Source organism: Haliotis asinina, chromosome 14 (assembly GCF_037392515.1).
Source record: "Haliotis asinina isolate JCU_RB_2024 chromosome 14, JCU_Hal_asi_v2, whole genome shotgun sequence".
NCBI classification, from domain to species: Eukaryota; Metazoa; Mollusca; class Gastropoda; order Lepetellida; family Haliotidae; genus Haliotis; species Haliotis asinina.
The window spans coordinates 26732432-26759541 of record NC_090293.1 but is presented as its reverse complement, the minus strand read 5'-3'; the positions used below and the strand labels follow the sequence as shown (position 1 = coordinate 26759541).

General features: G+C 42.5%; 2 protein-coding genes across 2 annotated transcripts in view; both read left to right on the top strand.

Annotated features, from left to right (window-relative positions):
- Positions 1 to 27110, top strand: part of LOC137261141 (protein YIPF3-like) — a 291821-nt gene that overhangs the window by 153206 nt on the left and 111505 nt on the right. The gene's annotated exons all lie outside the window — the stretch shown is intronic.
- Positions 7 to 27110, top strand: LOC137261086 (cleavage and polyadenylation specificity factor subunit 3-like). The gene is made up of 17 exons (XM_067798758.1): positions 7 to 98; positions 1133 to 1196; positions 2620 to 2717; positions 6004 to 6132; positions 6950 to 7034; positions 8074 to 8166; positions 9196 to 9285; positions 10308 to 10458; positions 10762 to 10937; positions 11928 to 12086; positions 12460 to 12606; positions 13451 to 13603; positions 21142 to 21250; positions 22283 to 22476; positions 23091 to 23178; positions 24351 to 24514; positions 26020 to 27110. The coding sequence occupies exons 1-17, from the start codon at positions 28 to 30 to the stop codon at positions 26110 to 26112; spliced, it is 2064 nt and encodes a 687-aa protein (XP_067654859.1). The 5' UTR covers positions 7 to 27; the 3' UTR covers positions 26113 to 27110.

The window sequence follows — 27110 nt, the reverse complement described above, 5'->3', positions numbered from 1 at the left end:
ACGAACCGTTTCCGTATCCGGTTAGAAATGGCGTCAAAACGAAAATCAGAGAGTCAAGTACCGGCTGAGGAGAGCGAACAGCTCATTATTAGACCTCTGTTAGTTCTTAATGCCATGTCTATGTCTTAGGTTTGATGTAATATTGAAAGAATAACAAAAATATAAACGAAAGATCTCGATTTTATAGAACCCACATTGCGAGCTGACCATGTGTCTTTGTGATCTTCACAAACATCATGGATGGAGGACATGGGCGATACCTTGTGCATTGTTGTTTAGAATAACTGAACAAAACCCAAAGTGAACCCAAGAGAAAGACCTCTTTAATACCTTGACAGAGTTACGCTCGTGTCCGCCCCTTTTTACATAGAAATGCCCTATAGGGGAGTCCTTCACCAGTGTAATATTACCTCCAACACTGACATAAGTTCATTGATTGTTTAGGGTCAGGTATGCATATCAGGCTTGATTAATACCACAGTCGAACAAGATTTGTTTTGTAATTTGCTTAATTTGTACCCCACATTGAACTGTAGGTGATGTTGAAAAGACTTGTGTATAATATTTTACAAGTAGGACAAAATGTATTTGGGTTTCAAATATTTATCTGTTATTAAGTGTTTTGTGCCCAGGTCTTTTTCTTGGGACCATTTGATATCATTTCTACTAGGTCACTATTAAAAGTTTGACCTGTAATGGGCAAACCTTGTAATCTAGCAGAAACTGATTCTTCTTTGAGAAGAATTTAGATGTTGGATCAGTAAGGAAGGATGAGCAATTTCTCTATAACAGTGAGAGTGACGTTTTGGTGCTGGTTCTAAATGTTGCCAAGCAAGTCATCATCACTTGTCATTTTCATTGTGTTAATTTATTTATTTAAATAGGTTGTTCATCCCTACGTTGTTATCCTTCCCCAGAAGTTGTTGCATCCAAATCATCACTGGGAATAACTAGAAATAAGATCCAAACCAATATGCCATATATCGGGCCAGATTAACGACAAAGTTCTTGAGAACGCCGTGCACCTGGACTTTGACATATCACTATAGTGAGGAGATCCCATCACTGTACTTTTTTGTATTGTCTGGTACTGAAGAAGTACAGTAAATGTAATTCAGAATTACCTTTTCAGAGGGGCTGGTCAAGAGGTTGGGCGATCATGTCACATCATGGAGTTCAAAGGAAAAACTATAATGGTAAATAGAAACTTCTCTTTTAACTTCATAGTTGTTTGTACACAAATGCCTTATTTCATGAAGCTGGATTAGTACTACAACTGTCTTTACTCTCATGCACTAACATATTTCTAAGAGCATCGTAAAACTAAACTCACCTTACTCTCATGCACTAACATATTTCTAAGAGCATCATAAAACTAAACTCACCTTTACTCTCATGCACTAACATATTTCTAAGAGCATCGTAAAACTAAATTCACCATCACCTCATCCCCTAACCAAGTCATGCGAGTTGTTAACAATAGCATGTCACTAATACCAGTAAGACACAACCAGTGAAGATTGGGGTTAGAATTGATCTTAAGTAATGCTTGCTTGTCGTCAAAGGCAACTAACGGGATTGGGTGATCAGACTTAATTATTTACACACTGCCTCATGAATATTGCTGAGTTCAGTGTAAAACTAATTTCACTCATTCAGACACATACCATGGCTTGTGGAAAAGTTCTATCAGACAGACAGAGACAGACAGAGTGAGTCAGACAGACAGGTTTATTTTGCATATATGGACATGAGGCCTATAGTACAAAATGTCATGTTGGAATATATTTTTACAGAACGCATGGACATGATTTTGGTTACAAAAATTGCTAGATGGAGTATGATATTATTTTTAGTATTTAGATAATGTACAAATTTTTGTTTATTCAGGTTCATAAAATAGATACTTGGTATATATTGAGTTCTTTCTGCTACATATAAAGGACATTTTATCAGCACATGATACTCACCTTCTGGTATTTTTTTACAATCTTTTCGTTACACTCCACTACTGAAAATAGTTAAAGGTCACGTCAGGTAACCTTTGAGACTGACCAATCAAAACTCAGCTTACCAAATCGCACAAGTGGACATTCGCACATACCTTTTCAACTTTTACCTCAGAAAGGTTTGTACCTGAATGATTCTGAATGCGACTTTCCATACAATCACTACTGGGTAATGCTCATTGAGCATGCTACAACACTGTCAACAGTGAGTTAACAGTCGCTGAAAATGGCGTTTTTGTCAGTATTCAAGGATGTGAGCTTGTGGATGTTAGCTAATGGTAACCATGTCATCAAAAAGCCCTAAGCATATATACTGCAGGTCAAACGCCTGTGTTTTATGCAGGTTTTCATTTATTGAGGGATCAGTGTCAGTAACTAGTGAATTTTATAAGTTTAGCCAAACCCTAAACAGTAGACGTTGCCTGATTGGATAAGTTCATTTGGCCTTCTTGTGTGTTATTGGACAGTCATAGGTCGCTCAAAGGTTACCTGACACGACCTTCTACTAGGTTTTGTTAGACTGAGTAGTGGAGTGTAACGAAAAGTACTGAGACTTTAGTTTACTTGACTGGTATTTTAAGCGCCAATGAGAGTTGTTGTTTTGTTTCAGCTGGACTGTGGGATCCACCCTGGAATGAATGGCTATGCTTCACTGCCTTTTCTTGACATGGTGGATGTGGAGGAAATAGACCTGCTCCTTATCAGTCAGTAAGTGTCTTTGTTGTGCCTGAATTCATCTGGGCTACTTAGACAAGTTTTGGATTTTTTGCCTTTGCCTGACGCATGCTTATTATGCTCGTCTCCTTCTTCTGTCTGAAAACAGTGGAACACTTGGATCCCTTGAAGTTCCCTCACTTAAAATCAGTACTCGCCCCTAGAGCCTGTTCATTTGGCATAAACCAATCACATGACATGCCATGCTCTTCACTCACTCCTTATTTGCCCTATAGGACGGCACTGGGCACTGGGCACTGGGGGCACTGGGGTACTTATACAGCTCATATCCCTTTTGGCCTTATAATCAACTAAATTACAGCTGTATTCAGTCTTTGATCTGTATATTTACAAATTACATCATGTAACAGAAGTGACACCTTGGATTGCTGATGGTGTTGAATTAGTCTCACCTTCCAAGGAATCTGATGATGCACATACTTATAAGATGATTGATGATGATTTTGATACACTCACCATTTACCAAGGCACCTGATGTTGATGAAGATTACAAGCTACAACCCTTTTGATACAACAACCTGACGTTCGTTTTATGGACTTGAATGATCCAGAGCCATCAATGAAACACTGATCTCACTATACAAGGACTCAGGGGAACCTACCTAACTGCAACCTTCATCTATATGTTGTTACATCTTTCCATGGATGGGGTGCTCACCTTGACAACAAAATAGCTTCAGGGAAGTGGTTGAGACAAGATCTGTCTCTGTACATCATTCTCTTAGAGATGAAACCAGTGATCAACGCAATGCAACACTAGTCAAGCCCTCTCAAGCTCAGCTTTCACACAGACAACTCCACAGTAGTGTTCTATCTAAACAACAAGGTCACCAGCTCTATTATAACACATTTCAGCTGTACAGCATCATCGACAAGCTGCACATATTTGTGAAAGCATACCATATTCCAACAGCAAAGTATGTCATGGCAAGCATACTATCACGACCACTACGGCATTCTCCAACAGAACGGATGATAAATCCTGAAGCATTTCAGCTCATAATGCAGACTTTAGGATCCATGACAATAGACCTATTTGCAACCAAGTTCAACAAACGGTTACAGACATTTATGTCTCTAATACTAGATCCACAAGCCTGTACTCTCTCAGCATACAATGGGAGGGACTCAATTAGGAGATAAACATAATGTGTTGGAAAATCAGAGCTATTATAATTTCGTTATATACCTCTGATTTTCCAACACAATATGTTTATCTCCATTCTACCATAACTGTGTTATTCAGATTTTAAACAAATACTTAGTGTTGGAAAATCAGAGGTATACAACGTGATTATAAACCTCTGAATGACTTTAATTAATCAATCACAATGCAGTATTTACTGAAGTCATGGTAGAATGTGCATGCGTTTCTGCCTCCAGTACTACAGAAAATCAAGCATACAAGGTGACTACCACTGACACTGGTTGTGTCCTACTGGCCAGTGAGGATGTAGTTTCCTGAACACCTACAAGACATTGGAAATCCTGCCTTAAAACTACCAGAATGACTGAATCTGCTAATTCATCAACATACCAAGAAATCTGTCATCATTCCAGCTACACACATGGACCATATTCAGCTTATTTGAAGAAACAAGGATATTCATCCTCTAGTGGCTGACTACTAGTGTCTTTTGTAAAACAAGACATTTATAAGACTCTACGTTACCGACTTACTTAGCGGCGCTATCTCTATGAAAACTGGCATAAAGTTGCCTAAAGTACCAGAACTACGAGCATTAATATGCTCATTCAAGTTGGAAGACCAACAAAAGAATTTTCAAGGCTCCCACATGGGATCTCAATGTAGTACTACAACATCTCACAAGTGCTGCTTCTTAGCCACTAGATTAGACATCCATAGACGTGCTATCGCAGAAAACATTATTTGGTTGCCGGTTGTCCGGTTGTCCGGATGTCAAAAACACATTTGCTGGACTATCTCTAGAAACGGCGCATCGTGACAGTGCACACCTTGGACTCATATGGGATTTTATTGCAAAGAATCTGCTGTCTGAACAGCCTGACAGACAAAGTCACACCCCAGTACTGTTACAATACTCGGTCCAAGTGACATGCAAGATTATCCTTGTGTCATATCAGAGCATTGAAAGTCTACCTGCAGGACAAAGAGAAAGAAATTCAAGTGCCTGTTTATTCCATTATCAACTGAGATGCCTATGAAAGTATCGGTCTGGATGAGAATCGTTATATTCCAAGCATATAAAGCAGCAGGCCTTGCGCCACCACCAGCCTCAATCCACAAGAGCCCTAGCATCCAGTCTTGCTCTACATGGAAACTGCTCGATAATAATTATGGAGGGCTGCTTTTGGAAATCCAGTAAAGTGTTTGCCAACCACTACCTCAGAGATATCACTACCAAAGACGTCGCTAGCATTCACTAATTCAGTCCACTGGTCGTAGCACAACAACTAATGGTTCCTCAAAGGAGCTGAGAAAAATCTCACCCTTTTTTATCATGTGACTTACTGATGCCAAACACCCTGCGGAGTAAAATGGCTGAGAGTCCATGTGCATGTCTCAGAACAGACTAGCATGAGTGATTGTATCGCTGTACTTGTATGCTATACTTGTACCTGAAGAAGGAATTGCATCTATACTTGACGGATGCATCAAATGATGAAGTTGCTATATGATAACTAGTAGGACACAAGTATATCTAAAACCAAACAAAGATTTCACAAGACACTTTCACAAGTTTGTCAATAAGCAAGAGTCAGGATAAGGAAAAACATGTAATTTTCTTATTAAAATTGATATTTTATCCTTATCCTGACTCATGAGGTCAACCCTCCCATCCTCCCCTCTTATGACATTCAGGATTTCTGTTTGATTCGGAGAGAGTGACAAGCATCTCCGGTCATATGCCCAATATGCGTGCCAATGCACAGGCTGAAAGGAGGCTACTCACGCGTGTCTTTATATTATGTCCTCTTCAATGAAGAGAACTTCAAAGGATTTAAGTGTTCCACTATGTTCGGATAGAGGAAGGAGACAAGCATAGTAAGCATGAGTCAGGATAAGTATAAATATCAATTTTAATCAGAAAATTACGTTTTTGTAAATATTATATTGAAAACTAGGGTTACAACTATCATAGGCTTTAAAATGGACATTTTAATGCTTATATGTACCCCAAGAAAGACTTTATTCAAAGAAGTCATAACCTCTACAGGTTTGTATAGATTTAACTTGAGTTCCTGTGATGTTCATTGAACATCTGTTGATTTCCAGCTTCCACTTGGACCACTGTGGAGCTTTACCATACTTCCTGGAGAAGACAGGGTTCAAAGGTCGATGCTTCATGACACATGCCTCGAAAGCCATATACCGATGGCTGCTATCAGATTATGTGAAAGTCAGGTATGTGGTTTTCCGTAATTAGTGAAAGAGAAAAATTATCTCAGATTGTTAGATTGGTTAAACATCTTAAGGCCATTGATGACTTGTTTCTGGCTGACAAAAAATTATAATTATAAATATCATCCATAGGGAATCTGCACTCAGCAATATTCCAGCTACATGACAGCGATCTGTATGGAATCAACCCTGGACCAGACAGTCCAGTGATCAACAGCACGAACATCGATCTATGTAATTGGGATATGATAACATGTGTTGACCAAGTCAGCAAGCCTGATCAGTCGATCCCGTTAGTGGCCTTTTATCACAAGCATCGGTTGCTTAAGATTCATTCTATCCTGGATCTTCACTGGTTGAAAATCATTCATGATTACTGAAGTGAAAATTGTGTCTTATTGTGTGATATCTGTTACAAAAAAATAGTTTTATGTTACACACACAACACAAAGTTGCATCTTTCTGTATTTTGTTGCTGCTTCTAAATTATGTTCAGAATGCTGATTTGTTGGTAAACCTGCATAAATGAGTTTCCAGTCACCAGTGACATAAAATATTTTATATTTCTTTTAGCTCTGTTTTTGATCAAAGTTACTGCTTCAATATTTATCAATAATCATGATCTGTGTCATTAGCCAGTGTAATAAAAGCTACATGTTTGTGTTTGAAATAGAGTTTCTTTTGTTTTTTTCTTGAATTGTTAAAACTGTTAAGTGATATATGAAGGTGAACAATGTTTTGAAATCATTTTATAATGCTGTAATTAAAAAAATGGCGATTGTAGAATTTCCTTCTAATAATTAAATTTTCAAATCACCAGCAACATTGCAACAGAGGCGCAGCTTTACTCAGAGAAAGACATCGAAAATTCCATGGACAAAATTGAAACTGTCAACTTCCATCAGGTACAATATGTCTTTGTTCTCAGAAGGGTGAGTGAGGAATTGAGTGAGGGAGTGAGAATGGCTTGTGTTGCTTATAGCAATGGCACAGCAATATCATCATCATGGAGGGCACCAGAAATGGTATTCACACATGTACCCATGAGGGGAATCAAACCTGGCTTTTTGGCGTGACAAGCAAACACTTTACTCACAAAGCCACCCCTGTGTCCTGTTGTCATAAGGGAGTCATTTAGTTGGATAGCCATTGGAGAAATTTGATCTGAATGTATTAGCATGCCACTGTCACTATTATGGGTGGTGACTTGCTATACACAGTTGCGTCCCTTGGCCACCCAGGAAACCTATGATAGTGGTTTCAACGTTTGGGTTTCGCAGTTTATGAGCATCAGATCAAGGCATGTGGGTTTCACAAATGTGTTAAATCAAATGTCTAGAGATCTGCCCAACCGAAGAATTAAATCTCAACCATGCATTCCTGCAACTGCACCAATCGTAATAGTATGACTTTGTTCATGGCAGCTGCTTGTGACACACATACAACCTTCACATGACTTACAGGAACCAACTCTGCCCTGAACATTTCTGGTCATGATAATGGATTGCCTCAAATAAAGTCAAATCACAGCACAACCGTTTAAAATTTGTAAAGTCAAATAAAGACTCTAGTAAAGCCAAGTAAGCGTTTTGATTTGTTAAATACAGGTTACAACATTGTCAATAAGGACACATAGTTTTAAGTGGCAATTTTAGAAATTGTTGTCTGAAATAATGGTCAGTGTAAATATAGTGTAAATTTTAGTTTCAAACTATAAACACACATGAACTTTCATCTTGTATCAATTATCTTTATCATGTTTATACCCCCACATCACAACACCTGTATAACTTGTGGCTTTCATCCCATGATATTCAGGAGTTCAGTTTGTATTAGCCTTAGATGAAACGTATTCTTTGAACCTCAAATAAATAACATGGTTGTGCTGTAAGGTTAAGGTTACAATTTCTTGCATCTGATTTATTGAGTTTTGTTGATTTTCAGGAAACTGAAGTGAATGGCGTGAAGTTCTGGTGCTACACAGCTGGACATGTGTTGGGGGCGGCCATGTTTATGATAGAGATTGCTGGAGTCAAGGTCAGTCTATTCTGAGCCTATTATTTAGAAATTATGCTATACTCATGGTCATTACTTATGGTTATAATAGAGTGTTTGTCAGTTTATTCATAGCTTTTAATGAGGTTTTAGTGGGGCAAATGTTTTGGCACAGTTATGAATAAAGTTTTAGTATAACTCTTTGAAGTCAAATGATCCTTCCTTTCTGTGAGAATTTTCTGTTAACATGCCCTGGTGAGCATGTTGCCAGCCCTGTGAAAATCAGGGTTGCAATTTGTCTTCAGCATCCCATGCTTGCCTTGTTTTAAGATTTCATTTAGGTTTGGACTTAACAACACATGCTTGTTGCAAGAGGTAACCAACATAATCTGGTGGTCAGACTAGGTGATTTAACGGGTGCAGTTCATTAATGCAATATTGCTGTTGCATGATGTTGCTAACTGTCAGTGTTGCTGTTGTGTTGCTGTTGGTAACTGCCACTGAAGTATTACTGTTGCAATGGTTTTGCAAACTGTCAGTGTAGTTTTGCTGTTGCTAGTTGTCAATGTGGTATTGCTGTTGCAGTGCTGTTGCGATCTGTCAGTGTACTGTTTCTGTTGCAGCGCTGTTGCTGTTTGTCAATGTAGTGTCACTGTTACTGTCAATGTAGTGTTTCTGTTACTGTCAATTTAGTGTTGCTGTTACTGTCAGTGTAGTGTTGCTGTTACTGTCAGTGTAGTGTTGCTGTTACTGTCAGTGTAGTGTTGCTGTTACTGTCAATTTAGGGTCTATTTTACTGTCAATTTAGTGTTGCTGTTACTGTCAATTTAGTGTTGCTCTTACTGTCAATATGGTGTTGCTGTTACTGTCATTGTAGTGTTGCTCTTACTGTCAATGTAGTGTTGCTCTTACTGTCAATGTAGTGTTGCTCTTACTGTCAATTTAGGGTCTGTTTTACTGTCAGTGTAGTGTTGCTGTTACTGTCATTGTAGTGTTGCTGTTACTGTCAGCATAGGGTTACTTTCACCAACTGTCATGTAGTGTTACTAACCGTCAAGTCACTATTGACAGGTGCTGTACACTGGAGACTATTCACGGCAGGAAGACAGACATTTAATGGCAGCTGAGATCCCCAATGTGCGACCAGACATCGTCATCATCGTGAGTTAATTCCTGATACCCCCTCATCTCCATCTGGGAACATTTTCTGTACCACTCGTACCAAATAGCAATCTCTTCAAGAACATTGCTTGAATGAGTGGTTTGTCTTTTTAGAGTTTGTTTTAATGTTTTGTTTGTTTCACAGTTGTTGGCAAACTCTCCTCTTAGCTGTACAACAAGCTCTGTCCCAGTATCACCCCTGCCACCTGTGTAGATTTTGCCATCACATAAATCATTAAAGGGCAAGTGTACACAAAAATTAACCTTTTTGTTTACGCTTTTTCATCATAAAAAGTGTTTGGTCATGTAGTTTAATGGCCAAAACAGTACATATATCAGGAGTTCTTAATTTATGTTTTGCGTTATATTGATTCAAATGTTCCACATTAACCGTGAATTCTATGTCCATCAAAAACACACCATGGCTTACGTCACTTGGAAATGATGTCATTGGTGCCCAATAAATAAGTGACCTGTGTGCATGTCGCTATCAGATGAGTACTAGGCAACAACTGTCTTCAAAATACACAACACATGGGAAATCACACATAATACCTCCACCTTATCACCTCCGTCATAAAAATTTTGAAAATCACCTCTAACCTAAAGTTCAGACATACATAAATATGTATATTTTATGTCTTTGGCACTGCCATTCCTGTGAATTGAGAAAATGTTTACTTGCCTAACTTTGGGTCTGAGGAATTGATGTCTCAATCAGATTGGTTCGAGGTTTCTCAAAGGACACTTCTTCCCTCTTATGTTTTCATTATAAAAATTACTTGTAACAAAAATTTGAATTTCAAACAAACAAAATATAAATTAATGGAATGTGTTTTTGGCATCATGGAGAGTCATTACTGGTTTGTATTCATGAGTGTGGGAATGTTTCAAGTTAACGCCACACATACCTAACTCTGTGGGGAGTTGTGACTGATGTGTGTGTTTGACGGTGTAGAGAGCTCTGCAAACAAGATGTCACTGTGAGGAGCTTGTACAACTTTCTCTACATTATGTTCCAGGAGTCGACATACGGAACACACATCCATGAGAAGCGGGAAGATAGAGAGTTGAGATTTACCAGTCTTGTCCACGATATTGTCAATCGAGGAGGTCGCTGCCTCGTGCCTGTCTTCGCCCTTGGCCGAGCTCAGGAACTACTTCTCATTTTAGGTTAGAGTTTATACATTCCTGACTTTTTATATATTTCTTCCCACTTATTGCTTTAAGGAAGTTGCAATCAGAATAAATGTTATCTGGGACATAGAAACGAGTTCCTTCCGTCCGTCTGTGCTTCTGTCATACTTTGTCCGAACCATATCTTCAGCTCTGCCATATGCACACCAAAACATTGACATACTGTAATCATAGGTAGTAGACATATTAATGAAGATGATTTTGCTGTTGCAGGGGATTTTGATGACTTTGTCTTCTTGTTTTAAACTCTTAGTTTGAAAGAACAAAAATTTTGTTTAGATGAATACTGGAGTCAGCATCCTGAGCTTCATGACATCCCTATCTACTATGCGTCATCGCTTGCCAAGAAGTGCATGAGTGTCTACCAGACATACATCAATGCCATGAATGACAAGATCAGACGTCAGATCACCATCAGCAACCCCTTCATCTTCAAACACATCATCAACCTCAAGGTGTGACTCGAATGGGTATTCAGTGGCCACAGTGGTTGCTAACATGTAGACGATAATGTAGACAGGATTACCAGCAGGAATGCCAGTTCAATATGGGGTGTGGGGCTGTGTGTTTTAATTCCTACCAGAATTAAGTTGTTTCATCCTGCATTGGGATATTGGTGGGGCGGCCTTGTGGTTAAAGCGTTGTCACACCAAAGCGCTTGTCACACCAAAGACCAGGGTTGGAATCCTTAGGTCGTTACTGTGTTTGAAGCCCATTGGGGGATTGCTAAGAGCGGCTTAAAACCATAGTTCGTCACTCATCGTGCATAGTGAAAAAAAGACAAGGGTGTATTTTAGGATTCCATATATACATGACACTTGATATGTTAGTGCAGATGTTTTGAGAAGAATTTAGTGTTTAATGGTCACGGACCTAATGGTTTCGGACCTGCCAATTTGTCTGTATGCTTTCCCCTAAATGTGAGGTGCACTGTAAACAAACCTTTACAGTTGCAACCACTATCTGTGTTGACCATCGCAGACTCGGTTGTAATATGTGAGAATGCGGAGGGAGCAAAGGGAGGTAGTAAAATTATACATACATCCAGGGTACAGTGGAGATTTATTGGAACTTATGCCTTGGAGCTACCAAGGATGTGTATGTTCACTCTAAATATTCCCAATCATTTACTTCCAAATGTGTAAATAGTCAGTATCTTCAATACTACATCCAGATTGGATTGACTGGGATGCAGTTAGAGAAAATTTGTGTTACACAAGCTTTCAAAGAAGTCTTGGATATCAAAATTTGTTTAGATGAGGAATTGAAAAAACACATGACTTGAAAGTACTTTCAGTAAGACACAGACATCTGTCCATTTTGTCACTATCTAAGTGTTCAAAATACAAAATACTTGTGAAAGTTCATGGAGGAATGTAACAATGCTTCATTATACCAAGTAATTTTAAAATCTTGCAAGCATTGTCAGCTGTGTTCTGTTTCAGAGCATGGAGCAGTTTGAAGACATTGGTCCGTCAGTGGTGCTAGCTAGTCCTGGCATGATGCAGAGTGGCTTGTCAAGGGAGCTGTTTGAGAACTGGTGCACAGATAAGCGTAATGGCTGTATCATTGCTGGCTATTGTGTAGAGGGCACTCTAGCAAAGGTCAGTTTGTTTGCTCAGCTGGGCTTCGTGGGGTGGGGCAGGGCAGGGCGTTCAGTGCCACACTCAATATCATTCCACATAACAGTTGTTAGTAACAAAAATGAGGCTGTATCTGAACTTCTTTATTTTGTATTAGTGACGGTTTGACATAGATGCTATTGTTGTTTTCAAGCAAGTGGTACATGGGAAGTATTCTGGGGGTGATATATACATACATGAGGTGAAGCAAATGGTACATGGGAATGCCTGTCAAAGAAGTCACATCTCTGATTATATAGCGAACCATATGACACGTTCCTAAAAAGACCATTATGCTCAAGCCAGGTTGATAAGATCGGAAATCCCCACTGATAGTTTCTTGACAATGTTTCAGCACATACTATCTGAGCCAGATGAGATAGTGACGATGACGGGGCAGAAGCTGCCCCTGAAGTGTTCTGTGGACTACATATCTTTCTCCGCCCACGCAGACTACCAGCAGACCAGCGAGTTCCTCCGAGCTCTCAAACCTCCACATGTTGTAAGTGTTGCACAACCTCTGCCGAGTCCTGCTTTTATCTTTTACGGGTTGAGTGGACAATTTTACCTGTATGTTATTATCTGTTCCCACTTTGGCAAGAATATTTAAGAGTAAGTGAGTGAGTTTAGTTTTACGCCGCATTCAGCAATATTCCAGCCATATAGCGGCGGTCTGTAAATAATCGAGTCTGGACCAGACAGTCCAGTGATCAACAACATGAGCATCGATCTTCGCAATTGGGAACTGATGACATGTGTCAACCAAGTCAGCGAGTTTGACCACCCGATCCCATAAGTCGCCTCTTATGACAAACATAGTCGCCTTTTATGGCAAGCTTGGGTTGATGAAGGCCTATTCTACCCCGGGACCTTCACAGGTTTTTAAGAGTTAGTACCTCATAAAGCATTTAAATCAGCAAACATGCTACGTTGGGTTTCTTTGTCCTTTGAAACATTTGCCTACATCTGCAGAAGACAAAGGTTCAGATTAAGTGTTCTTGCATTGTGTGAGGGGTGGTGAGGTAGCCAGTGGTTAAATTGTTCTCTCATCAGGCCCAAGACCCAGGTTAGGTTTCTCAAATGGGTCAAGCCCATTTCTGGTGTCCCCTGCCATGATATTACTGGAATATTGCAAAAAGGGAGCATAAAACTAAACTCACTCACTTGTGTGAAGTCTATTCAGTGTTCCCAGTGTCATAATTCTGGGTAAGGATAGCTGAGATATTGCCGATGTGGCGTTAAATATTATCTCACTAACTCAAAATTCTGGACTATTACCAAGAATTTTGAAAAAGCATTATCATCCCCTGATGAAAACCTGAGGAAACCTGGACGCTTTGTCCCAGGTGCTGGTGCATGGTGAAGCCAACGAGATGAGTCGTCTGAAGGGTGCACTACAGCGGGAGTACGAGGACAGCACTGACTACAAGATGGAGGTCCACAACCCTCGCAACACTGTCGCCGTAGAGTTGCACTTCCGTGGAGAGAAACTAGCAAAGGTCAGACCGTGAAACTGCATGGTGTGTCATAATTACTGCAGTCACATGGGATTCTGGGTTAGAGTGGATACCTGTCAATGAGTTGTAAGACATATATACATACTGATATAAACAAGGGCCTAGATTTTCAAATCTTTGCTCTGAGATGGTCGTAAGTGCCATACATTAATGATGACTTATGACTATATTAGAGCTGAGAGAGCTTGTAAAATTTAGAACCTAGTGTCTTTGTTGGTAATGTCTGTGTCACTGTAACCTGAAGCAGTGGATTGTTGCTTAAAATATAATTCTCTGGAATGCCCAATTTGAATATTTTACGACCTCTGTCAACAAATTGAATGTTCCTGTTATGATTCTAAACAAGAAACCATCATAATCATGGATAAACTTCGCCAAGGATTACAGGTCCCAATAGTGAGAGTAGCAGCAATATCCCCAAACGCCTTAGTTCAACACGAACAAAACTGATTCTGCTTTTTGGATGACGAGGACTATTTTACCTGTCTGTTACCATCTGTTCCCAGTATCCAAAAGTCATTGATAGAAATAAGGGATAACTAGCCCCAATAGTGAACACCAGCAATACCGAAATCCCTTGATTTACCTTTACTATGATCCAAAGTGGTCTGGGATATGGAGCTTTTGCTTCCCCTCAATTCTTTTTCAGAAGAAGTCCTCCTTGGGGTACATATATAGCATTAAAATGTCCATTTAAAAATGCCTACGACAGTTGTAACAATATTGAATAAATATTTTACAAAACAAAAAACTCGTTTTTGTCTTGTGAGACCACCCCTACAGGGCCCCCACACGGGCCCCTTAACAGCCAAGAGCAGGTAACTCTCGCCGTGTACCTCATACCTCACTTTTCATGCTGTCGTCATTGAGGACAGTCGTCCATCAGCAAGCTCTCATATTTAGAGAACCTACGAATTGAAGAGAAATGAGTGAGAAAGCTACGAAAACCGTATGTATGGTTCCTTTTTAACGCACGGGCGGTATTAGGAATGCATATTTCACTCTTTTTCATTCATGAAATGTTGTAACTTTCCGTGGCTACCGTGGTCTTCAGCCATGTGGCTGACAAGATGGCGGGCGGCACGTACCTGGTGGTTATTTCTTCTGCCTATTCTTTTAGGTGGTTTTAAATACAAACCGGATATTTGTATGGTTTTCTACCTTTCTTTTCCATGGTAAAGAAATCCTTATATGCTATTGTATGTTTTCATAAATAGCTTTCTTATTATTTAACGGTTAAATATCGCCAGTGCGTATTATTGTTTCTGTTAAATACTCATGTGTTTGTTGGATTAACGGGCCTTGCTATTAATCATAGCACGGTTCGGTTTTTTCCAGTTCAAGGGGTGTGCTACTTGTAACGCAAAACTCCCCCCGAGGGATAAGCATATTCTGTGCCTGCGTTGCTTGGCGGAGGAAGCTCACGACGAGCAAGGATGCACCGTATGTCAGGACTTTTCCCCCAGGGCTCAAAAATCCCGTCATGCAGACTTGATCTTTTATAGATCTTTGATCCAGGCGGGGGGGGATATTTGGGCTCAGGAGCCGCCTTCAAAAAAGATATTAAGAAGGCGTCTTCGGCTTTAGTCTCGGGGGGATACGGCAAAACCAGCGAAGGGTACTTCGGCTCCACCTCCAGCGGTGGCTTCTACCTCCGCAGCACCTCCCACTGAACCCTCGCAACCGTTAACATTTGATTTACTTTCGTCTTTGTTACAGCAGCAAATGGCGTCGGTGCATACCCTGATTTCGGACGCGATGTCCGGTCTCCGTCAGGAGATCGGCGTTCGTCCGGAGTCGGGTGTGTATCCGGCTTCGGCTTCCATGGGACTCCCCAGCCACGCCTCTGGCGCCGGTGTGGGGACTTCCATTAGGGGTGCGCAGGAACCGACTTTAGAGTCGGTTGCCAGCCACTCCGAGGTTGCCAGTGTTGGTCATGGGACCATACCTATGTTGGGAGCGTTGCCGGCGATCCGCCACCCAGACTCAGTCTCGGGCGTCGGGTCTATGGCGTCGGGCCGCTCGGCTCTGCTCGGGCCTCTCTCTCTTTCGGATGTTCCCTCGACCGATCCCCCGGAGCTATCCTTAGATGACAGATCTGAGGTGTCACTCATGGGGGATCGCGCCGAGGAGATAATGGAGGAGGGGGAGGACTGGGGTGGGCCGAGTGAGTTTTCGTTTTCGCTCGGCGCCTCGCTGAGGCAGGTACGGGAGCGTATCGCTTCTGTCCTGCCACAGGTCGTGGTTGCTTCGGCGACACCTGACCCCGAGGAATTCCGACTGCCGGGTGAGGCTTTTGCCCCAGCCAAGGTGGTGGATTCTCGGTTGCGCATCCTCCCTTCTATATTGTCAGAGGTGATTAACCCTCTTTTAACGGGAGCGCGGTCACGCTTCGATTCGCCGGAGCTAGACCGACGTTACCTTATGGGTGATCTTGACTTGTATAACCCTCCAGTGGTCGACGACTGTATCTATGCATCGGTCGCCCTGGGGGGTTCCTCTGGCAGCTCCTTAGCTTCGGCTAAGCAAGGACGCCGCCTGCCTCCGTTCACCTCTAACGTTACTGCCCTCAAATCGGCTTATAGGTCGTTTGAGGAGCAGTACCGAAATGCAGCTCAATGCCTTAAAGTCACAATACACGCCGCATATACTTCGGTATTGCAGCGTCAGCTTGTTGACGGCGGCGATGTTGAGGAGGAGTGTGTTTCCCCTACGCTCGCTCAACAGCTTACGGAGGTGCAGTCACATCTGGCGCGGGACTCGATCAGGTCCTCGGCGTGTCAGATGATGTCTGCAGTTATGGGCCTCCGTAGACTGTGGCTGTCCGTGGCACGGTATTCGCCGGCCACTCAACAAGCGCTACTTTCACTGCCATTCCGGATGGGATCTACTCTCTTCTCGGGAGCGGCATCAGTAGTCCGGGAGGCCACGGAGGCTGTGTCTACATTCAAAGAGTCTAAACCCTTGTTAGAACAGCCTCACACTTCTCGTGTGCGTCCCCTGGTGCTTTCCTCCGCTTATCCTTCGGCTCCGGCCAAGGACTCTGCTAAGTGGGCACAGCCCTTGCAGGCGCGGAAGGGTAAGGGTAGGGGCAAGGGCAAGGCTGCGGCGCCCCAGCATCCTTTTCCGAGGAAAGGGAAGTCGGCCCCGGCTTCCCAGTAAGTCATCCTCCGGAGCCCTTGCAAGTGAACCCGAATCAAGCAGTCGGAGCACTGCCAACGTCGGGCATTCATTGCCTTCTGCCAAACCTTCCTGTGGGTGGCCGCCTTTCCCACTTCCTGTCGGATTGGGAAAAGGTAACCTCCAACCCCTGGGTCCTATCCACACTCAGGGACGGCCACTTACCACTATGGAAGAGAGACCCACCTCCCTTTTCCGGAATTCGGCGCACTCCTGTGCCGGTAGTTCCGGAGAAAGCCGAGGTTCTCCGCGCCGAGGTTCAGTCTTTACTGGACAAGGCGGCCATCGAGGTGGTTCCAGGGGGCCAGGAACAAGAGGGATTTTACTCCACTTATTTCCTGGTCACCAAAAAGGACGGAGGGTTCAGACCGATTCTCAATCTCAAACGGCTGAACACTATGCTGCAGGTACCGTCATTCAAGATGGAGACACTACGGTCAGTGATCTCATCTGTAGAAAGAGGCGACTGGCTTACGTCCATCGACCTCAAGGATGCGTACCTGCATGTTCCGATGCATCCCGAGTTCAGGAAGTACCTGCGGTTCTCCTTCGACGGGGTATGCTATCAGTTTCGGGTGCTTCCCTTCGGCATCGCTACGGCTCCGAGGGTATTCACCAAGCTTATGTTAATCCCAGCGCAAGTGGCCAGGTCACAGGGCAGGTGTTGTCACCCGTACCTGGACGATTGGCTTATACGGGCACTTGCCGCTCACTTGAGTCGAGACGCAACATTCGCCATAATGTGTATTCTCACCAGGTTGGGCTGGATTATCAATCTCAAGAAGTCAGACCTAGTTCCTACACAGGATCTGATCTTCTTAGGCGCACGGTTCGACACAGCGAGAGGCATAGTCTCCCTGTCGCCGGATCGGATCTCCAAAGTTCAGAGAGTTGTTATGCAATTCCTCGAGTCCCCCTCGGCTTCGGCTTGGGTTTGGCTCCAGTTGCTAGGCAACATGGCAGCGACGGTGGACGTTGTTTGGAGGGCGCGGTTGAGGATGCGACCCATTCAGTACGCCTTGGCGCGAATGTGGTCCCACGGCAGGAGTTACGAGATGATTCTCCTCACTCCGGAGTGGCTCCTTCCTCATTTACGGTGGTGGACAGTGGTAGGGAATCTATCCAGGGGGTTACCCCTGGACGCTCCCTCACCAACCCTTTCAATTCAGACGGACGCTTCCCTCACAGGGTGGGGTGGCGTGCTGGGCGCCCATTCAGTTTCGGGCCTATGGTTACGGCACGAAACGCGCCTGCACATCAATGTGCTCGAATTGAGAGCTGTCCGGCTAGTGTTCCAACACTTTCGGGAGACGGTTCAAGGCTGTGTGGTACGTCTAGAGATGGACAACCAGACGGCAATGACCTATATCCTGAAACAGGGCGGTACGGTTTCTCCGTCCCTCCTAGAGGAGGCGTGGCACTTTCTACAGTGGTGCGACCGGTTCAATGTACGGGTGCGTCCCGTGTATCTCCCCGGGGTGGACAATGTTCGAGCAGACGCGCTCTCTCGACGTGTCCTAGCTCCTCACGAGTGGATGTTGCATCGGGAGATATTCGGGATTATCTCCCGGTTGTTCGGATCGTTCCAGGTGGATCTGTTTGCCTCTAGGGGGGACGAACCAGATTCCGGTGTTTTGTTCTCGGATACCGGATCCGAGAGCCATCGCTCAGGACGCTTTCCAGCTCGATTGGACGGACAGGGTATTGTGGGCGTTCCCACCTCTGCCGCTGATTCCCAGGGTCCTCTCGCAGCTTGCCACCCAACCAGCTCGACTGTTAGTGCTTCTTGCTCCTCTTTGGTCGTCTCAAAGCTGGTTTCCGGTAATGATGAGGTTTCTGGCATTGCCTCTTGTCCTTTTACCCTTTCGACCGGACTTACTATCCCAGAACGGAGCGCAGCACCCGAATCCCAGGATTCAGTGGGTGGCCTGGCCACTGTCAGGAATCGCCTCCAAGCGAGCGGAATTTCTGCACCAGTTGCAGACACAATTCTGGCTTCGCGGAGGGATTCGACAAACGTTCAATATGAGGATAGATGGGCCTGTTATGCGCGCTGGTGTGTCAACAGGGGGATTCTTGATCCCTTTTCTTCAACTCTAGTTGAAGTACTGGAATTTTTGCAGTCCCGGTTAGAGTCAGGCCTAGCCGCCTCTACTATCCGGGGCTATTCCACGGCCATTTCGGCATTCCATATTCCTGTTGACGGTGCTCTCTTGGGGCAGCACCCTCTTGTTCAGCGTTTTTTAGCGGGTGTGGATAGGATCCGTCCGACTGTACGGCGGATTAGTCCCCCGTGGGACTTGTCAGTCGTTCTTGACTGGTTGTCCGGTCCTCTTTTTCACGAGCTATCGTCTGTTTCTCTCCAGCTGTTAACGTGGAAGGCTGCCTTTCTTGTGGCGGTAACGTCTGGCAGGCGGGTAGGTGACATTCATGCAATGTCAGCGGATCCTGCTTTGACCGTCTTTCACAAAGACAGGGTCAGTATTAGACTGCCGGATTCTTACCGTCCTAAGATCGCAGGCGCTTTTCATGTTACAGCGCCTATCGAGCTCCCTAAGCTCATGCAGCCTCCCTCGCCCGGTACCTCTCTTCGACGTGCTCACGTCTTAGATGTCCGTAAGACCCTTAGGGCTTATATCAAACGAACTGCTGATATCCGAAAAGATAACCAGTTGTTTTGTTGTTATGGCGGGGGAAGAGCTGGTCTGCCGGCGAACAAGCAAACCATATCTAGGTGGCTTGTCTCTGCCATTTGTATGGCATATACTCATAAAGGGTTACCTATCCCTAATGGGTTAAAGGCTCATTCTGTTAGGGCAGTGGCTACGTCACAGGCTTATGCCGCGGCTCTGCCCATTGAGGAGATCTGCTCTGCGGCTATTTGGAGCCGACCGAGCACGTTTATCCGTCACTACCAACTGGACAAACATTCACGGGAACGTGCTCGGTTTGGCCATACAGTTCTCACCAGTGGGCAGAGTCGTGATTCCCATAGCTGAATGGGCGTCTGAGATCTCGACTTTGTTTATCATTTGAAATGTTCCTGGTGGTGGGTTTTCACGAAACATTTCTTGTTATATTGGTGACGGATATCCCCTGGTGGTGGTGTTTTTATATATATATATATATATATATATATATATATATATATATAAAATTAAAAAAAATAAAAAACACAAAGAGAAACTACCTCTAGACGGTTTTTTCACTATTAGCGTCGACATACGCTCATATTTACCCTTGCACTGTTATTCCCGGCACTACTTCGCTGGTTTGGGGGAATATTTACAGTGAATGGCATGAGGTGTGGTCATATGTCCATCACCTTTGCTGGGTTATTGTCGATTGGCTCTTTCGGCCCTATGTTGCCACGCCCCCGCCTGATTGACATCAGCGGCTTGGTGATTGGGTAAGTGTATTTCTCTATCTCTCGCAGCTTCGGCAGTGTATGAGAGTGTGTGTAGGGTACACATCAGCAGACAGAATGCCGCTCCCGACTCACGTTCGTTGGGAGTCTGTCTTATGCTATATATGTACCCCAAGGAGGACTTCTTCTGAAAAAGAATTATACAAACCTGTAGAGGTTATGAATTCTTTGAAGAATGTCCTCCTTGGGGTACGGCCACCCACCTCCCCACATTCTGTCTGACAATCTCAGCATGAAAAGTGAGGTATGAGGTACACGGCGAGAGTTACCTGCTCTTGGCTGTTAAGGGGCCCGGGTGGGGGCCCTGTAGGGGTGGTCTCACAAGACAAAAACGAGTTTTTTGTTTTGTAAAATATTTATTCAATATTGTTACAACTGTCGTAGGCATTTTTAAATGGACATTTTAATGCTATATATGTACCCCAAGGAGGACATTCTTCAAAGAATTCATAACCTCTACAGGTTTGTATAAATTTAAAGTAGAGGAGATACTTGTGTGAAAATGGCAGTCATTGAGTGTTTTGGCCATTTTATATATCCTATCACAAAGTATCAGTTTTATATAGAAGGAAGGCTGAATGTTCGTCATACAAGAATTGTTATGCTGAAAACCTCAAGAGCCATGGCAGGATGAACTGGAATTGATTGCCCAAGGGATGTAACTCTGTACTTTAAAATTCTGAAGTCTCAGACAAATGGTCCACCCATCCACTGACAACAGGCTTACAATCAAAGATCAAGCTCTTAGATACTTGTGCACAGCATATTATGAGTTGTGACTGAATAAACGGAACTGTTACTGAAAAACTTGAAATGAAAGCAGTAAGTGTGTGTTCTGAGTTGTGCCCAGCCGGAGTGGTGTCAGGATTTGCTGTTAGTTGTGGATGGTGTAATGTTATCATGTATTATGCAGGTTGTGGGGAGTCTGGCAGCAGAGAAAGCTAAACAAGGAACCAAAGTGTCTGGAATCCTGGTCAAGAGGAACTTTAACTACCATATAGTGGCTCCTGGAGATCTGCCAAGTAAGCTAAACTGTCGAGCATTACCCCTACTGTTTGCCTGATTGCTGTATAGTTGGAATGTTCGGCCTAGAATTAAGCAACGAAACAAAATACAGTAAACAGAATATCATTCCTGTGAAACAAAAGAGTTCCAGCAATTCTTTCGAAATGGGAGGGTGCTCGTGTGCGTGTTTTTACGTCCTCCTTTGAGGAAGGGAACTTCAAGGGATTTCAAGTGTTCCACTACCTTTCGAGTAGAAGAGGGAGACAAGCAATTAGGCATGAGTCAGCATAAGAACAAAATATCAATTTTATTCAGAAAGTTACATTTTCATTTATTTTGTACTTGTGTTTGGTTTCATTTACTTAAGAGGTGTTGAATAAACATGCCTCCAAAAGTAAGATCACAGCATGTTTGCGAATTAAGTTTTCCTCGTGCTCCATGTTTTTGTCAGTTAATTAAGACTAACTTGCAGGTTATATGTTAGAAACCTTTGCTTACTTTGCATTCATTAATTTCAAATGTAGGTGATTGCTACAGGTGATCACAGCTGTTAATTTAGAAAGTTTCCCTGTTGTCAAGTCATGTCATGTTGTGCCATGTCCAGTGTGGGATGGGTGATGAGGAAGGCGGATGATGAGGAAGCCATGTGCTCAAAGCTTTCAGGTATAGGGATGAGAATTTCCCTTGGGTCCTCCTAAGTTTTCACAGATTTTATTATATCGAAGCTATCTACAGTATTATGTGGCATTATGTGCACATAAAGGGCCGTGGGGTAGTCTAGTGGTCAAAGTGTTTGCTCAACACACCAAAAGACCTGAGTTCGATTCCCCACATGGGTACAATGTTTGTAGCCCATTTGTGGTGTCCCCTGCCATGATGTTGTTGGAATATTGCTAAAAGCATACTCGCACACTCGCTAGTATAAGCATGTCACATTGCTGTCAAAGCCAACTACTAATTTTCAGCAAATTTTGTAACTTTGTAAACCTACATTTCATCGTTGCAACTGTGAGATACGTCTCAGTTAACAAGTGACATTGTTTATGAAGATTACACTGACCTGGCCATGAGCACCGTGACCCAGAGGTTGAGTATAGCCTACACGGGAACAATGCCTCTTCTTCGCTACTACCTGTCGCAGCTTGCCGGGGATGTGGAAGCCATCAAAATCAATGATAAGCAGGCCCTCAGGGTGTTCAAGACTATCACAGTTGTGTTTGAGCCAAGAATGGTTGTGATAGAGGTAGGTGTTAGAGGGTCATGGTTGCTCAAGACATCAGATACTGGGTGTTTCTCAATGAACTAAGTAAAATTTAAAGGCAGTGTTAAAGGGTAAAACAGTAACATGTTGGAAGAAGTCATTATAATGTGTTTCAGTAGGGTTTCCTGTTTGATGGAAGCACTTTTTATTTGTAGTTGTTAACTTATCCAGATATATGATGGCAGTCTGTAAGTAATTTAAAATCTGGACCATGGACCCATTTCGAAGAGCTATCATAGCGCTTTTGTACGGCCTATATTGTAACATAGACTTACGACAGTTCTAGAGCTACTATAGCTTTGTGAAATGGGACCCAGAAGAATCAGATTAGGATCAGTGTCTAGCCACCTATCAGGTGGTCAAGCTTAAATGACACGTGCCATCAATTCCTTGCTGTGAAGATCAATGCTCATGATATTGATCACTAGATTGTCAAGTCCAGACTTGATTATTTTATGGACTGTCATCATTTAGGTGATATATTGCTGAGTGTGACAAACCAAATTTTTGTTTTTGTAGATTCCATAGGCGATGATGATATTGATACATAACAGATCAGTTAATGTTGGTTTATTAATGACAGTGTGTTGTTGCAGTGGATTGCTAACCCAGTGACAGACATGTATGCAGATTCTGTAGTCACAGTCATCCTCAGAGCAGAGAAAGATCCAATGCCTCAGAAAAGTAAGTATGTCTGTCTCAGGCTTGAACTTATAGTCTGTAGGTGTGTGGAGCAGGTGTGACTGACTAGGGACTAGTTGTAACTCTTCGCTTAAAATATCACTGAAAAGCAGATCAGTGAATGAAACTCCTACAAAAAGACAGGAAGCCCACAGGGCTGATAATGAAAAAATGCTGCCGGCCCTGTTAACATGTAACCAGCCCTGTATTAAATCAGAGACCATACACTGACATATCAGTATATGGTCTCTGATTAAATCTAGGAAATTGAGATATGGTGTTAAAAGAAAGTAATTAATGAATTACTTGTAGTGAGGTAAACTTAAACATGTGCAAAAGGAAATTTAATAACACCATGACTTGGTGGTCACTCTTAATTCATTTAGTGTCACTGCCATCAGAAAAGAACGACATTATTCATTGGCTGAAAGAATTCCCTAGACCAGTCATATTTAGCGTTAGGTAAATGGGCAGGTTGATCTGTGGAAGTTACAGTTTGATTGATCATGAAATATAAAGACATCATCTAGTTACCACAATTGTAAACTATTTTCAAAATATTTGCCATAGTCAATGACATGGTCAAATATATACACTTGGAAAATGCATTGGCCCACAGGGCCAGCTGTAAAATAAAGTTGTAAGTCCGCCATGTTGTTGGCATGCAGTGGGCTGCCGGGCAGACGCTTTTTCATACACTGAATGGGTATGGAAAGTTTTTCTCACAGACTGAATGGTCTCCCTGTGAATGAAGCTGTTGACTATTTTCCAAATATCCGAGGATCATTCAGTGATGACATGATGTGTTATGCAAATCATCTGGTATCAATTGTTACTATTAACATGAAGCTGCACAGAGACTTTGCTGGCTTAAAAGCACAGCTTGACAGCAGAACTACATAATGGTCCATCATTCCACAAGCTTTGTGGAACAGACACTGGGACTCAGTGTATAAAGGTGGCTGTGTGAGCCCAGTGGCTGCAAGAGTTGTATGATCCCCAGGGACTTGAGAATAATTATACAATGTGCCGTTGAGATGGACGTCCACTGATCGTGGGGAAAAAAACCCACCTTGAGCATGTACTACTTAGAAAAGTGTGCTATATTATATCCTATAAAGATAATTATTGTACTGTTTGAATGAAACTAAGGGATGGAATTTCTGTTGTTGCAGACGTCCCTGCAGTGATGGTGGTGGACCGCAGCCACTTCCAAGAGTGTGTGATAGACATGATGAAGGAGATGTTCGGCCAGGACAGCACTGGGAAGCTGATTAAAAACAACAATCTCACGGTTACTGTGGATGAAAAAACAGCAGTGATCAACTTAGAGACTCAGGTGTATATCAGTACCTTTACAGTTGATGTCAATCACTGTTTTATACAGACTTGATTATTATTTGGACTGCCATCTAAGAGCTAAAATATTTATCCCCAGCCATACGTTTTGTTGGGGTATTAAATGTGCTTGGTCCATGCGGCCGTCCATCTGTGCACATTTATTGTTTCCTCCGGGGAACTTTAAAACTGATATTTCTTCACCAAACTTGGCATGCAGATAGATCAGGTGGTGTGATGTTGCCTTTTGGTAGTTTGGGTATTCTGAATAAAATACTTTTGATGTTGCCATGGCAACAAGTTTGACTTCAACTGAAATTGGTGGTAGTGCTCTTTTCTGGAGCAGAACTCTCAAACCATTCCATATTTCTTCACCATCCTGGACTCATAGATTGGTCTGGTTTTGTACTGGTGCCTTTTGGTAGTTTTGGAATTTTTAATAGAATAATTTTGTCATTCCATGGCAGCATATTTGACTTCAACTGAACTTGTTGGTACTGCTCTTTTTCAAACCTGGGCCTAGATTTTTAAAGCTTTCTTAGTGCTAAGATAGTCGTAAGTTAATGTTAGTATATGGCACTCACAGCTATCTTAGCGCTAAGAGAGCTTAAAAAATCTAGGCCCAGGTTTGGAAAAGAGCACTACCACCAACTCTAAGCCCATGCTTCACCAAATTTGGTACCGGTACATAGCTTGGTCTACTGGTGCCTTTTGGTAATTTTAAATTCTGATCAAAATATTTTGGCAACAAGTTTGACTCGGACTGAAATTGGTGGTTGTGCTCCTTTCAGGAGCAGAACTTTTAAAACTTTTCATTACAATGCCTCCACTTTCCTATATAGACACCCAAACCTGGACATAATCATAACTCACAGACATGAAGGATATTTTACCATTGCATTGAGTATTGATAACTTTGTCTCCTTGTTCTGAGAGGCAAATAAACAATAAATCTTAATTGGTCAGGGTGCTGGGTTACAGCATCATACCAACTGGAAATTAGCTCCAAAAATGTCATAGGGAGTCTAGGCTGGAACACTTCGTAAGTGGCTGCAGAACATGGTCAGGCACAGAGACTTGGTTGATAACACATCTATCACCCATGAAGATCTGGGTTAGAATTGATCTTCAGTAACCCAACCTTGTCATAAGTGTTGACTATTGGAATCGGGTGGTCAGACTTGCTGACTTGGTTGACAGGTCACTGTGTCCCAGTTACATAGATCGATGCTCAAGCTGTTGATCACTGAATTTGCCTCGTCCAGACTCAAGTGCGGTATAATACTTAACTAACTTACTATTCATATCATCAGCCTCTGAGTTGCACAGTCCTGACTGATTATTTAGAAACACTTTTATAGAATTATAGTGTAGATGTTTGTATTTGAGGTGCTACGTTAGCAATTGCAGGCAAAGGCGGTCAAGACATCATAATTCCTTGTTGAGATATACCATTTCAGGTCATTGTACAAACTCGTAGTTTCAATAATTACATTATTTTTGCAGGAGGTTCAGTGTGAAGATGAAGCACTCCAACATGTGATACAGAACTCCGTCACAAGGTTGTACCAAGCAATTACCCCTCTCAAGGTGGGATGAAGAACAGTTCGGATGCTGACAAAATATCCAGTTTACGAGGCAAAACCCGCGAAGATCATCATTCTCTGCCCTTGTTTTCAGTTTGTGATCTGGGCGACTTAGAGGTGTCGTTCAATGGGAATGATGACTATATTTTGACAAGCAAGTTTTGTGGAGGCAGATTCTTGACACAGTCAAGGGACCAGTTTGAAATGTACAAAATGTACATCTGTATTTTTGCTGATGGATGTTTGACACAAATTAACAGTCATCACAGCAAAAGGTACTTGAAAGAAGAATGTATGTTATTACTCACCCATGGAAGATACTGCAGCGTAATATTTTTACGGCAATATTACAGTCAGTTTACACTAGTGTAATGTTGCTAGAGGTATGACGGCATAGCGCTTCACAATTATGACGTCACTATGCTCATGCCGCTGTCGCAATGGCACTAGACCTTGACTCGCGGAAAGCTGAGCGTCATCACACTGTTGGCCATTTCGCTGCAGTACGTACCATTTTTTGTTGCAGAGTAATAAACAGAATACTAAATTCACTTCCATGAAATGCCATTTTTAGTACACTCCTGAAAGATTTAGTATCAAACGAGCGAAAGCAAGTTCGATACCAAATCATTAACTTGTTTAATAGAAATGGTAGAAAAAGACAGAATGACAGAAGGTTGTTTAGTATCGTCTATTTACATTACATATTGATACATGTGCTTCATCCCTTGACCAACATGATTACAGACGAGGAGAGCAATGATTCAGAATACTTTCGTAAAAGTTCAAGGCGTGAATGTTTTTGGTGCAGAGATGAATGCAAGAAGCTAGATAAGAAAACCAGAATGAAATTTAAATGAATCATGCAGTTTCCAATAATTGTATCCTATGTTGCTTGGGAGTTCCCTCCAGTCATACAGTGTATATTTTGGGTTTTGTTTTATCATTTATACCCTGTCGCATCATGATGAGAAGCAAGGGAATTGATTGTAAATAAACTGAAGGAATTGT